At 38.7% G+C, this 14,590-nt stretch overlaps 1 protein-coding gene across 1 annotated transcript in view; it reads left to right on the top strand.

The window, feature by feature from the left end:
• Positions 1 to 14,590, top strand: part of LOC311122007 (uncharacterized protein) — a gene marked incomplete at its 3' end in the record, with an annotated part of 81,061 nt that overhangs the window by 25,050 nt on the left and 41,421 nt on the right. The window contains exons 22-27 of the mRNA XM_084196438.1: positions 10,263 to 10,494; positions 10,697 to 10,931; positions 11,207 to 11,470; positions 11,680 to 11,770; positions 11,853 to 11,907; positions 12,004 to 12,239. Coding sequence (XP_084052564.1) covers positions 10,263 to 10,494; positions 10,697 to 10,931; positions 11,207 to 11,470; positions 11,680 to 11,770; positions 11,853 to 11,907; positions 12,004 to 12,239 — 1,113 coding nt within the window. The remainder of the gene's footprint in view (positions 1 to 10,262; positions 10,495 to 10,696; positions 10,932 to 11,206; positions 11,471 to 11,679; positions 11,771 to 11,852; positions 11,908 to 12,003; positions 12,240 to 14,590) is intronic.

The raw sequence follows: 14,590 nt of genomic DNA, 5'->3' as shown, positions 1-14,590 counted from the left end.
ACAATGATGATGTCATCAATAACGCATATTCTGCATTAAGGTCATTCATGCCTCAACACCAGCAACAGGACGAGGAAGTGCAATAAACTGCTGTGAAATGTAACCGCTCCACTGCTGCCATATTCTGCATATTCTGCAATAAGTTCATTCATATGCTGCTGCTTATTGTAGGAGATGTCATCAATAGGCAAAACAGTTGACCCCTAGTGACCACTTGTGATGTCATTTCCTTAAACTACGAACACAACAATGGACATCTCAAGACAATTACTATGACATATCTATAATGAGGGAGTGATGTGATGATGGTTTTGAGGATCTGTTCTGTCTGAGTTCCAAATGACACCCTATTCCCTATTTAGTGCACTACTTTTAACCTGAGCCCATAGGCCCTGGTCAAAGGTAGTGCACTATAAAGGGTATAAGGTGCCACCATTTGGAATTGTTTAATTTCAGTTTCTCTCTCTTCAGACCCGCAGCACAAGCAGCTGAGGAGGACCCCTCTGTTCTCTACAGTACAGTCAACAAACCCAGAACCAAGAAGACCTGAACACAACAAACCCAGAACCAGGAAGACCTAAACACAACAAACCCAGAACCAAGAAGACCTGAACACAACAAACCCAGAACCAATAAGTCCTGAACACAACAAACCCAGAACCAAGAAGACCTGAACACAACAAACCCAGAACCAGGAAGACTTGAACACAACAAACCCAGAACCAAGAAGACCTGAACACAACAAACCCAGAACCAAGAAGACCTGAACACAACAAACCCAGAACCAAGAAGACCTGATCACAACAAACCCAGAACCAAGAAGACCTGAACACAACAACCCAGAACCAAGAAGACCTGAACACAACAAGTTTCACAAAAACCTTGTAGTGTACAGTGCATTCGGAAAGTATTCAGACCCATTGACTTTTTCCACATTTTTGTTAAGTTACAGCCTTATTCTAAAATGTATTAAATAAAAACAATTCCTCATCAATCTACACACAATACCCCATAATGACAAAGTGAAAACAGGTTTTCAGTCATTTTTGCAAATGTATTAAAAATAAAAACAGAAATACCTTATTTACATAAGTATTCAGACCCTTTGCTATGAGACTAGAAATGGAGCTCAGGTGCATCCTGTTTCCATTGATCATACTTGAGATGTTTCTACAACGTGATTGGAGTCCAAAACTAGGCCTCACAACTATATTCTCCTGCTATCATATTGCTATCAGATCCAGAATGTTTTCCATAGCTTTAACTTTTGAGTAAATGTGGAGTTGAATTCTCTTTCCTTGTAATGATAATTATGTATGTTGATGATAAATAGGATAGATTATGCTTCTGCTCTTTTTCTATGGGGATTTGACGTTTCCAGAATGTTTAATTACCTAATGTACTTTTCTCAGTGACTGATATTGATAACATTGATAACAACTTTTTAATATGTAAACTCTTGGACCAAGTTTAACTTGATGTGTTAAAATGATTTACTTTGTATTGCTACAAGACATTATTGAGCAATGCAATTGATGAAAAGGAATATTAATACCATAATCACGCATGTTTTATTGTGAAATTATTAATTATTAACCTACCTTAGATGAAGTGTGATTCAGTGTAATGTATGCATCATGTTGTAAATAAGCTCAAAGTTTAAGACAATACATACTAATGTTTGTTCTTTTAAATATTGGAGGTTATCCTGTCATTCTATATCGTCTGTTAACTTGAAAAACTGAATAAAAAATAAACAAAATTTAAACATGTATTCCACAATACTGTAGACAGTTATTATAATATTGAATGAGATCATTGGTTGTCAAGCATGTAAATGTGGCCGCGTTCGACATTGCAGCCGACTTTGAAGGTGAATCTAGACTGACTGATCTACAAATAATATGAAGTAGTTATTTGTCATGCAAGGTGATTTGTAGATCAGTCAGTCAGTCAGAAATTACCCATGACACGTCACAGTTTCGATGCTCTTGACCACAGCCTGTGTGAATGAGGAAGCAAGCCATCTCTGAATCAGCGTCTTGGTCCCTGACATAGAGTTGGATAGCTTTGCATCGTTTTATGATTGCTTCGCAATTGAGGGATATCTCCATTTTAAAGTAGTACATTTCTTCTTCTTCAACTTCCATGAGTTTAATGACAGTCAATGAACAAACTGAAAGGATGCATACAATGTTATGCCCATGCTTAACCAGTCATCGTAGCTAGTGTGTCTTTTATCCAACTCTGTGGTCTCTCACTACTTCAATGTTGAATCAACCACAGACCTTAAACCTCACAGTCAGTGTCTGTTTCCTTAGACTGCCAGAAAGTTCATTACAAGACCTCTCTCCCCTTCACTCTGTAAGTATGCTTGACAATATCTTAAAATAAGTATATTTTTATTATTTATCTGTATCCATGAACCATATTCCTCTGTTATGGGCATGACGATGCTATTGGAAATTATGTTGTGTTGTTTTGCTGTTATGTACAGTATACTCTGTAGATGTATTGTTACATGTGAATCTGATTGGGAGATAAACTGTAAAAGTGGTTTCATGAATAAGTATTTTGCATGTTATTGTGAGGGCTCTGAGAGTAGTAGATTATAGTGGAGACTTTTGCATGTTATTGTGAGGGCTCTGAGAGTAGTAGATTATAGTGGAGACTTTTTTAAACATTTGATTGTGAGATATATACTGTTTATACAGTAATGTATATACTTGCTATTTTGAGGGGTCTGAGAAGAATAGATTATAGTGGGGACTTTTTTTTTTATGTCTAAAAAAAGAGTGACAGTAAGAGTAAGAGTGATTGGGTGGATGCTTCGTAAGAGGCTTAGAGGTAGTTTACACCTGAAACACAGTGACGTTGGGTTGTGTTTAGGAGTGGTATTACCATGAGACACAGTGATGGTGGGTTGTGTTTAGGAGTAGTATTAACATGAGACACAGTGATGGTGGGTTGTGTTTAGGAGTAGTATTAACATGAGACACTGTGATGGTGGGTTGTGTTTAGGAGTAGTATTAACATGAGACACAGTGATGGTGGGTAGTGTTTAGGAGTAGTATTAACATGAGACACAGTGATGGTGGGTTGTGTTTAGGAGTAGTATTAACATGAGATACAGTGATGGTGGGTTGTGTTTAGGAGTAGAATGAGACACAGTGATGGTGGGTTGTGTTTAGGAGTAGTATTAACATGAGACACAGTGATGGTGGGTTGTGTTTAGGAGTAGTATTAACATGAGATACAGTGATGGTGGGTTGTGTTTAGGAGTAGTATTAACATGAGACACAGTGACCTTGGGTTGTGTTTAGGAGTAGTATTAACATGAAACACAGTGATGGTGGGTTGTGTTTAGGAGTAGTATTAACATGAGACACAGTGATGGTGAGTTGTGGTTAGGGTAGTATTAACATGAGATGCAGTGATGGTGGGCTGTGTTTAGGAGTAGTATTAACATGAGATGCAGTGATGGTGGGCTGTGTTTAGGAGTAGTATTAACATGAGACACAGTGATGGTGGGTTGTGTTTAGGAGTAGTATTAACATGAGACGCAGTGATGGTGGGTTGTGTTTAGGAGTAGTATTAACATGAGACACAGTGATGGTGGGTTGTGTTTAGGAGTAGTATTAACATGAGATACAGTGATGGTGGGTTGTGGTTAGGGTAGTATTAACATGAGATGCAGTGATGGTGGGCTGTGTTTAGGAGTAGTATTAACATGAGACACAGTGATGGTGGGTTGTGTTTAGGAGTAGTATTAACATGAGACGCAGTGATGGTGGGTTGTGTTTAGGAGTAGTATTAACATGAGACACAGTGATGGTGGGTTGTGTTTAGGAGTAGTATTAACATGAGACACAGTGATGGTGGGTTGTGTTTAGGAGTAGTATTAACATGAAACACAGTGATGGTGGGTTGTGTTTAGGAGTAGTATTAACATGAGACACAGTGATGGTGAGTTGTGTTTAGGAGTAGTATTAACATGAGACACAGTGATGGTGGGTTGTGTTTAGGAGTAGTATTAACATGAGACACAGTGATTGTGGGTTGTGTTTAGGAGCAGACCCGTCGCCTGACCTCAGTCTTAAGGGGGGCATATGAAATGCATGGGAGGGCAGGGCACAATTATTATTAGCCTACAGTACGTATATTTAATAATAAATTCACTCAAGTGGGGGGGGGGGGCACAAGCATTTTTGGGGGCGGGCCTGGCCCCCTATGGCCCGCCCATAGCGACGGGTGTGTTTAGGAGTAGTATTAACATGAGACACAGTGATGGTGGGTTGTGTTCAGGAGTAATATTAACATGAGACACACAGGTTATTTGCAAACATTTCGAAAAACCTGTTTTTGCTTTGTCATTACGGGGTATTGTGTGTAGATTGTTGAGGAAAGAAAACAATTTAATAAATTTTAGAATAAGGCTGTAATGTAACAAAATGTGGAAAAAGTCAAGGGGTCTGAATACTTTCCGAATGCACTGTATATAGATAACAGGCTACATTAGACTACATATGGATAACAGGCTACATTAGACTACATATGGATAACAGGCTACATTAGACTATATATGGATAACAGGCTACATTAGACTATATATGGATAACAGGCTACATTAGACTATATATGGATAACAGGCTACATTAGATTATATATGGAAAACAGGCTACATCAGGCTATACATGGATAACAGGCTACATTAGACTATATATGGATAACAGGCTACATTAGACTATATATGGATAATAGGCTACATTAGATTACATATGGAAAACAGGCTACATCAGGCTATACATGGATAACAGGCTACATTAGACTATATACGGACAACAGGCTACATTAGACTATACAGTCAACACAGCATCACTATGGTGATGATACTGATGCCTCTGCTACTACCGGTACTGTACAACAGAGGAGGCTGGTGGACAGATATATCGGAGGACGTGATCATTGTAAAGGCTAGAATGTTATAAATGGAATGGTATCCATTCAATCTATTCCCGCCACCATTACAATGAGCCTGTCCTCCTATATCTTTGCCCACCAGTCTCCTCTGCTGCACACAAGGTAAAACAGTGTAACAGAATATGACAGTTGCATATTGTACTACAACAGACATCAGTGTGTGTGTGCTTAAATGTGACTTTGTCAAGTAGACAGTTTTGTTTTTCAGTAGTTTATCTAATGTATTTCCAGTTTGGTATATTGTTATTTGCCCACCATTATTGAGGACATTATTATTAGGAGGCTGCAGTAATGTTGAGATGCCAGTAGGGAGAGCTCTAGTCTAGAACACTGGAACCTTCAGTAGCACTTTGATACAGCTGATGAGGAGTGATGGTCATGGGTGTTCAAATGGATTAGGTTCTAATTGAATGACACATTTAGCTTATTTTAAAAAAATGTAGGCCTACTCGTCAAATGACGAAAGGCAAATAGATATGCAGACTGTTGCGTAATTTCTATGGAAATACACTAACATCCGTTTTCTGAAGTGCTGGTCTGGTCATCATGCATGTATCAACCACAGAATTCACACTAACTGACAGTAAGTTGACTCACTGTACAAGACCTCTCTCCTTCACTTCACTCTGTAAGTAAGCTTGATGATATCTTGAAATATTGATTTTGTTATATGTTTTTAGTCATATATAATATATTTGAGGGTAAGACTTACAGTATCCTTTACTTTTTGTTATGTTTTGACCTGTGTTTTGGTTGTTTCATCAGGGCCTTTATTCATTAAGTGTCTCAGTGTAGGAGTCCTGATCTAAGTATTGTTGTCCATTAGTTTACTCCAATTAGGGGAGGGGTGGCAGGGTTAGGGGAAAATAATAAAGAAGTAAAATATATTTAAAGGTTTTTTAATATAGAATATAAATATATATATTTACAAAAAATATATATATGGGGGATTGGAAATAATGCAGACAATTACATTGATAGAAGCCACAATCTGTCTACAATATTAAAGCTCATCTACCCCAAGAAAAACAAAAGGAGTGCTGATCTAGGATCAGGTCTCCCCCTCCATATAATTATAATCTAAAAGTCAAAACTGATCCTCGATCAGCACTCCTACTCTCACTTTGTGAATACGGACCGTGGACTGAGGTTTCATGTATTTAGTTTAGATACATTCAGTTTATTCAATTGCATGTTTAAAAATGTATCAGTAGAGTAGAGTATGCCAGTAATACCAAGATGCATTTCTGCAGAAAGGTCCCGGATCTTAATTCAATAGGGTCAATGTTCAAGGTTCAAGGCAAGGTTCAGTTTATTTGTCATATGTATAAAAATACATTGAAATGCTGACTGACAAGTGACCTCACCATACATACAGTATTGCAGGCTGAAGCTACAGTCAAAGTCTAACAGTGTGTGTGTGTGTGTGTGTGTGTGTGTGTGTGGGTGTGTGTGTGTGTGTGTGTGTGTGTGTGTGTGTGTGTGTGTGTGTGGGTGTGTGTGTTTGTGTGTGTGTGTGTGTGTTGTGTGTGTGTGTGTGTGTGTGTGTGTGTGTGTGTGTGTGTGTGTGTGTGTGTGTGTGTGTGTGTGAGTCACTTGTGGTTTTGCATCACAGCTTGGGGATAGGAGCTATCATTGAACCTGGTGGTCAGTCTTTAGGCTGCTGTACAGCTTGACGGACCGTAGAGGTTTGAACATTTATCCTACTTTATTTGGGGTTCTGAGAATAAAACAACTTCAGAACAATCCATGTAGAAATATGTGTTTATAGTACTACAGATCTGTTCAATAAGTGGTTGTTGTTGTTGTTGTTGTTGTTGATGTTGATGATGACTTTATTGTATCCATTAGGAAATTGTTATTGCATCACACAGCATGTCAGCTTAAATAGACAGACGTAGGCATTCCGTTTAGTTTTATTCTGCAAAACTCCCCAGTCTTTGCCGATGGCAAGCATACCCATAACATGGTGCAGCTACCACCATGTTTGAAAATATGGAGAGTGGTACTCAGTGATGTGTTGTGTTAACATGATTTTCCACCATTTCACCTGTAGCAGGTAAGTGTTATAATTGAATGTGTGAGGAATGTGTGTGTTTAGAATCAGGCAATCACTACATTTAGGCAATCACTGAACTGATCAATTATCTCAGTTGGTCAGGTGTGGTGCCTAGTTGGAACAAAATCTTGCGGTACCTGCGGCACTCCTGGAACAGGGTTGTCTACGCTTTGCTTTAATGGATTTATTTTTTTCACCCATCTTCCAATCAGTGCCCTTCTATGCGAGGCATTAGGGAATTTGGCCCTAATGCTATTAGCCCATAGAAACCCATTGGATAACAGATTCATACATGGAAAAACTGATAGTCAAAAATGTATCTAAAGGAAGTTTGTATTAAGGTGTCTGTACTATATCTGAGAGATATAAGAAAGAACAGGATGTATTGTTTTATTGACCCATATTTAACACCCTTTTTTCTTTGGCACTTAACTACTTCTAGACAGTACTTCCATTATTATTTCTAACTGGTACCGGGCTACCTTCAGGGGAGTCTTGTTAGGCTTGTGGGCGTCCTAGAACAAAACAACCGACATATTAAGTGTCTGTGAGAGTCTCACCTTATTACGCTCACATATTAGTGTGTAGCCCAAACTGTTCGGACGCTACAGACTGAAGTTGGCAGATCGGTATGGACTTCAGACGATTCCCGTGACGCTTGTGGGTGTCATAGAGCAAACGGAGAACATCATCGAGTTCGTGACACTGGCGTACCGTACACCCTCACAAGGGGGATATTAGCAAACAAATGCCATGGTCAAGGCTACAACGGTGCCAGTGCAACGAGTGGAGTTTACTAATCTGTTCAAAAGCTCATGTCAGAACAAGATCCTTGTAGTTCTTTATGAGTTTTAGTTTAGAAAACGATTTCTCTGCAGAAGCGATAGTTTCAGGGATGGTAAAAACAGCTTGATTGCGGTAGCAACATCAGGGAAAAAATATCAACTGTATGGGAAGCTATGGGGAGATAAATAAATTGGCAGATGCAAACGATAGTCATATTTAGCAGACAACATTTCTTGATGGCTTGAACAAAAAAAGCGGTTAGCGATTTTTTTTCATACTGGTGAACCAGCGTTTGAGTTGTGTGGATGCAATATCAACAGTCTCTTATCTCTGGTATACACTATATATACAAAAGCATGTAGACACCCCTTCAAATTAATGGATTCAGCTATTTCAGCCACAAGATAGGTAATTCCAAATTAAAAGTGAACTTGGAACAATATTTTAAAAAACACCGACCTCTACAGTATCGGTGTCCCGTAAATGGGACGGTTGAGCTAACTTGCGCTAATGTGATTAGCATGACTGTTGTAAGTAACAGCAAACTTTCAAGGACATAGACATATCTTATATGGGCAGAAAGCTTAAATTATTGTTGATCTAACTGCACTGTCCAATTTACAGTAGCTATTACAGTGAAAATATACCATGCGCTTGTTTGAGGAGAGTGCACAACAACAAAAAACGTATCATGGCAAATGGTTTGATACAGTCACCTTTGAAGGTAAATTATGTACTTACATTGGGTAATCTTGCTCTGATTTGTCATCCTAAGGGTCCCAGAGATTAAATGTAGCATAGTTTTTTCTGAGAAAATCAATTTTTATATTCAAATGTAGGAACTGGGTTCTACAGTTTGAACCCCTGCTGTCTCTGGCTCCACACCCACCCAGCCCGGCCATCTAGATGTGTGAAAGTTAGTGTATAAGCTAATGATCCATCATGTATGACATTCCTGGGAGTGTGTAAACTTACATTTTGTATTACCATATCATTTTTGTATGTTCTCTATAGTTATGTACTTGAAAATGTATCAATTGACCAATTCGGCACATTTGGGCAGACTTGATACAAAATAGTCCAGTATTGCAATGCTTCACTGGATCAATCTGAAACTTTGCCTACACACTGCTGCCATCTAGTGTCCAAAATCTAAATTGCGCCTTAACTGCAATAATATATTTATCTTCCATTTCAAAGATGATGGATTTTTAAAAAAATAGAAAACGCATGTTTTTTTGTTTGTATGATCTTTTACCAGATCTAGTGTGTTATAGTCTCCTATATTAATTTCATATTTCCACAAACTTCAAAGTGTGTCCTTTCAAATGGTTTCAAGAATATGCATATCCTCGCTTCAGGTCCTGAGCTACAGGCAGTTAGATTTGGGTATGTCATTTTAGGCGAAAATAGAAAAAAAGGGTCCAATCCTTAAGAGGTTAATCACATTTTTACTCCTGAACTTATTTAGGATTGTCATAACAAAGAGGGTGAATACTTACATAATCAAGACATTTCAGTGATGTATTTTTTCATAATTTGTGAACATTTCTATAATTTTCTTTTCACTTTGACATTATGGAGTAAGTGTGTTCCAAAAGAAATCACAATGAAATCCATTTAAATCCCACTTTGTAACACACAAAACATTTAATAAATCCAACGGGTAAATAGCCTACTGATGATAGGCACTGTACCACATACATACATACATACATACATACATACATACATACATACATACATACATACATACATACATACATACATACATACATACATACACACATACACACATACACACATACATACATACATATATAGTGCAATAGACTAACAGACAGACAGTATTCACATAGGCAACCATATAGCACAATACAACACAACACAATATGAGCCTGGTTCATTTTCAGTAATGAGGCCCTGTACCCCATTTACAGTTTATACTTCAATGTATCAGGTGTAGTTATTCACCAGCTATAGAGTGAGTTGTTGTTTATGTTTCTAAGACTGCAGGGTGGGTTATGCAACAATGGCCTTGAGAACAGCAGGAAGTGTGTTGGTGGTCTTTCTCTGGTCTGTAGCAGGTATGGTATCATTCTTATCTTTTAGTTGCCTGGTTTGTCAATCTACAGATATTTCTAAAAGCAAAACATTTTCATGTTCTACAAGTGACACATTTGGAATGTCCACTTCACTTTAAACGGTTTCCATTCACACTCAACCAAAGAGTATCTATGTCTCAACTCAGCAACTACGGGAACAAAGTGTTAGTGTGAGTCAAAGGACATTGAAGTTAATGTAATGTCCTTGTGATGTCTAACTGTGTTTCAGCGGTACTGGAGCAGAATGGCTGGAGTGTGACTTACACCACTCACAGTATTTGTACCTTGAAGGGGTCATCAGTGGAGCTGTCCTGCTCGTACACATATCCCAGTTGGTATAAAGTCACAACAACCTTCTGGTTCACCAAAATTGTTGCTGTGGAGAATTATGTGAGTCTGAGTGATGACCCAGACTACAAAGGTTGTGTGACGTACCATAGAGATAAGAAGAATGGCCACACCCTGACAATCACAGACCTAAGAGAGAGGGACTCAACTACGTACAAGTTCAGATTTATTACAGATCAGACCGAAGGGATCCTGGAGTCACTTTGTCTGTTACAGGTACAGTATATATAGCGCTAATCTGTTTAATTGGTTCTGGAAAATTGTCTTAATTTGTATTTAAATAATATAAATAATATGAAAGTATGCGTAAAATAGGAATGTCTGAATTGATGATTTAAGAATGTCCACTCCTGCCTCATTTGAACTAGACAACAGGTAATTGAGGGGTTTAATGTTGTTATCTACTCCAGACCTGCAGGTGATGGTGTTTCCTGCCACTGTGACAGAGGGACAGAAGGTGACACTGACCTGTAGCACCACCTGTATTCTGAGGGACAACCCCACCTACGTCTGGTACAAGAACGGACATGTAACCAACCAATCTAACAGTCTGTTCCTAAACCCAGTCAGCAGTGACGATGCAGGCAGATACTCCTGTGCTGTAAAAGGCCATGAGGTTCTCCACTCTCCTGAAAAGACTCTCACTGTCAGATGTGAGTATGTGTGATCAATCTCCAGTTGTATTCTTTTAGTAACATCTTCTCTTCTCTATTCTATCTATCTATTATTTCAATCTATGTCCAAGTTCCATGATTGTACTCATCTCACTACTGTAGTACTACACAAACACTGTATTGTTACATTATTGTCTAAGTTACACATATTTATATTAATATTTCAGTTATTTCAATCACATGTATAAGTTCCATGATGCTCCTCATGTAAAGCAATATGTATGAACAATGTTTTGTTACATATTGTCCACCAGATGGCCCAAAGAACAGCTCAGTGTCAGTCAGTCCCTCTGGGAAAATAGTGGAGGGCAGTTCAGTGACTCTGACCTGCAGCAGTGATGCCAACCCACCTGTGGACAAATACACCTGGTACAAGAAGAACGTAACCTCACCAAAAGCATCAGGACAGAGTTACAATATCACTAACATCAGCTCTGAGGACAGTGGAGAATACTACTGTGAGGCCCGGAATAAAATAACATCTAAGAACTCTATAGCTTTGATGATCATGGTAGCAGGTAAAGTTTCGTCTTCAGTACTTCAATATAAAACTACATGTTTCAAGTTAATCTGAATCATTATACTTTGGATTATTACACCTTAGTTTATAACTATACGTTGTGTTATAAGATCCCTTAACAAGTATTGCATTAATGTCCTGTATTTAACTTTATTTTTAGTTTTTTTTATCATGCCATGTACTCACATTATCCATATTATATTATAGGGAAACAAACATCAGTTATGACTGCAGCTGTAGGAATCATAGTGGTTGTTCTGGTTCTCATCCTCTGTCTCTCTGGCTTCACGTGGTTTAGGTGAGTGAATTGTATTATTTATTTTTTATTATTTAACTTTAGTAACATTGATTGATTGATTAATTCATTAATTAACAAACAGGAAGAAGTCCTCCAAATCCACCTCTGACACAAGAGACACAGCAGACGATGGACAGGTGAGACTGTTGGAATCAGAAGATGATTGTGATGTCTGTGTATTGCTTTGTGGAACATTTCTACTCCTCATATTGTCTCTCCTCTCACCCCATCAGGGAGACTCTAATCCAGTATATGACAACATCTCAGGCATGGCCATGACCCCTACTGCAGCACAGACAGCAGCCACCGTAGACCAGGATGATGTTCACTACGCCAGCATCCACTTCTCTCGCTCCAAAAACCAGGAAGTCCCTCTGTACTCCACTGTCCAACTGCCTCAACCCCAGAAACAGGACGAGGATGTCCAGTACGCTGCTGTGAAATTCAACCGCCCCAGTGCTGCCACCCGGTGAGCATATTCTGCATTAAGGTAATTAATATGCTGCTTATTGTAGGAGATGTCATCAATAAGCAAAACAGTTGACCCATAGTGACCACTAGTGATGTAATTTCCTTAAACTACGAACCCAACAATGGACATCAAGAAAATTACTCTGACATGTATTGATGTGATGATGGTTTTGAGGAACTGCTCATTTTGCGTTCCAAATGGCACCATATTCCCCATTTAGTGCACTACTAAGACTCTGCACTATAAAGGGTATAGGGTGCCAACATTTGGGACGCAGCTTTTGTTTCATTTCTGTTTCTCTCTCTTCAGACCTGCAGCAGCACAATCAGGAGGACAGCTCTGTGATCTACAGTCAAGGCATTCAACAAACCCAGAACCAAGAAGACCTGAACACAACAAACCCAGAACCAAGAAGACCTGAACACAACAAACCCAGAACCAAGAAGACATGACCTCAACAAGTTTGACAAAAACCCATATATTCAAAATAAGTGCCATAAAGCTTGAGGGGGTGTGGAATATTGGCCATTATAAACCGGGTGTTTATACCACGCCTAAGGGCTGTTCTACCACAAAGCGGATATGCCGTGGTATATTGGCCTGATTGCTATTAGAAACTGGTTACCAACATAAATAGAACAGTAATCAAGTATTTTTTACACCATACCCGTGGTATATTGTCTGATATACAGTATTCACTTCTGAAATGCAGTTTCAGTCAATCAGCATCCAGGAACCAAACTACCCAGTTTATAATAGTATATAATAATATATGCCATCTACAGACACTTTTATCAAAATTCACTCAGTCATTACAGTCATGTGTGAATACTTTTTTCATATGGGTAGTCCCTGCAGGAATCAAACCCATGAACCATGCTGTAGAAACTGAGACACACAGGATACTCTATTCACACTTAGAGTAGGAGTTCTGCTCTAGGGTCAGTTTTCACTTTTAAACAATGATGAATAAGAAAGGGACCTTAAAAGTTTAATATTTTTTAAGTAAAATCATAAATATTTCAGATTACAAAATCTTTAAGTATTTCTGAAGTAGGCAACCTCAAGGTCCAGTTATATTTTATATAACTACTGTATTTTTTTATGTTATCTGTCTGAAACAATCATCAAAAGTATGGTGATAAATAATATCACCATAATCAAGAACAGATAAAAAGGTTGACTGAATAATCTGCTTCCTGCTGCTTAGAGAAAGGCACGATCTGTTTCTGTATGTCACGCCCTGGCTCTGGGGACTCTGTAATGTTGAGCCAGGGTGTGTAGGTTCTATGTTATAGTTTTCTATGTTTTGTTCTAGATCATTTATATCTATGTTGGCCAGGGTGGTTCCCAATCAGAGACAGCTGTAGCTCGTTGTCTCTGATTGGGACCCATACTTAGGCAGCCTTTTGGCACTAGTTTATTGTGGGATCTTGTTCCGGAAGGTTTGTGTATTTAACCTAGGACTTCACGTATCGTTTATTGTTTTGGTTCGTTGTGTGTACACTAATAAAAGTATGTACGCCTATCACGCTGCGCCTTGGTCCGCTTCATCATGTGTCAACGAGCGTGACACTGTAGAAAAAGACAACTTTAAATCTTAGCTTCTTAACCAGCTCATCTATATGTTTGTTAAACATCAAATCCAAATGCCTTCACTCACACACACACACACACACACCTTTTGACAGGACTCCAGGAAGTCTTTGATGGTGACCACACCGTCGTTGTTCTTGTCCATTTTCTGACCGAGTGAGACAAAGAGGAAATGGTTAAAGGTATAGCCTAACTCTTACACTGTGTCCCAAATGGCACCCTATTCCCTACAGAGTGCACTCATTTGGCACCCTATTCCCTATATAGTGCACTGCTTTGGCGCTTTTAATTCCTAAAAAGCTCTATGAAAAAACATATTAAGGAATCTGACCCTAGATCTGTGGTCAGGTATGTTACTTGGAAGAAGTTGTTAATCTGATATCTCCTGGAGGACACACACACACACACATGAACATGCACACACGCACACACACACACACACATGCACACAGTCATACACACGAACATGCACACACACAGTCAGACACACACGAACATTCACGCACACAAACGTGTTTTATCAACACTACATGCAAAAGGCTGTCGTTTTTTAAAATCGTTTTGGTTTTATTTTCACCCATACGTGGGACATTTTCACGACTCTTAGTACAAAACTCCAAACTGGTCACACTTATAACGCAGCCAGTCTTTCATTCAAAACCTGTCATTGTACATTAATTTGGATTGTAAACATCTCTCACCACACAACCATTAATTATAAGTTAATTGTGAAATGTAATGAGAACATTGGT

The sequence above is a fragment of the Coregonus lavaretus genome (genome assembly GCF_964263955.1).
Source record: "Coregonus lavaretus genome assembly, contig: HAP1_SCAFFOLD_419, whole genome shotgun sequence".
NCBI lineage: Eukaryota > Metazoa > Chordata > Actinopteri > Salmoniformes > Salmonidae > Coregonus > Coregonus lavaretus.
This window is presented reverse-complemented; position numbering and strand designations above follow the sequence as displayed.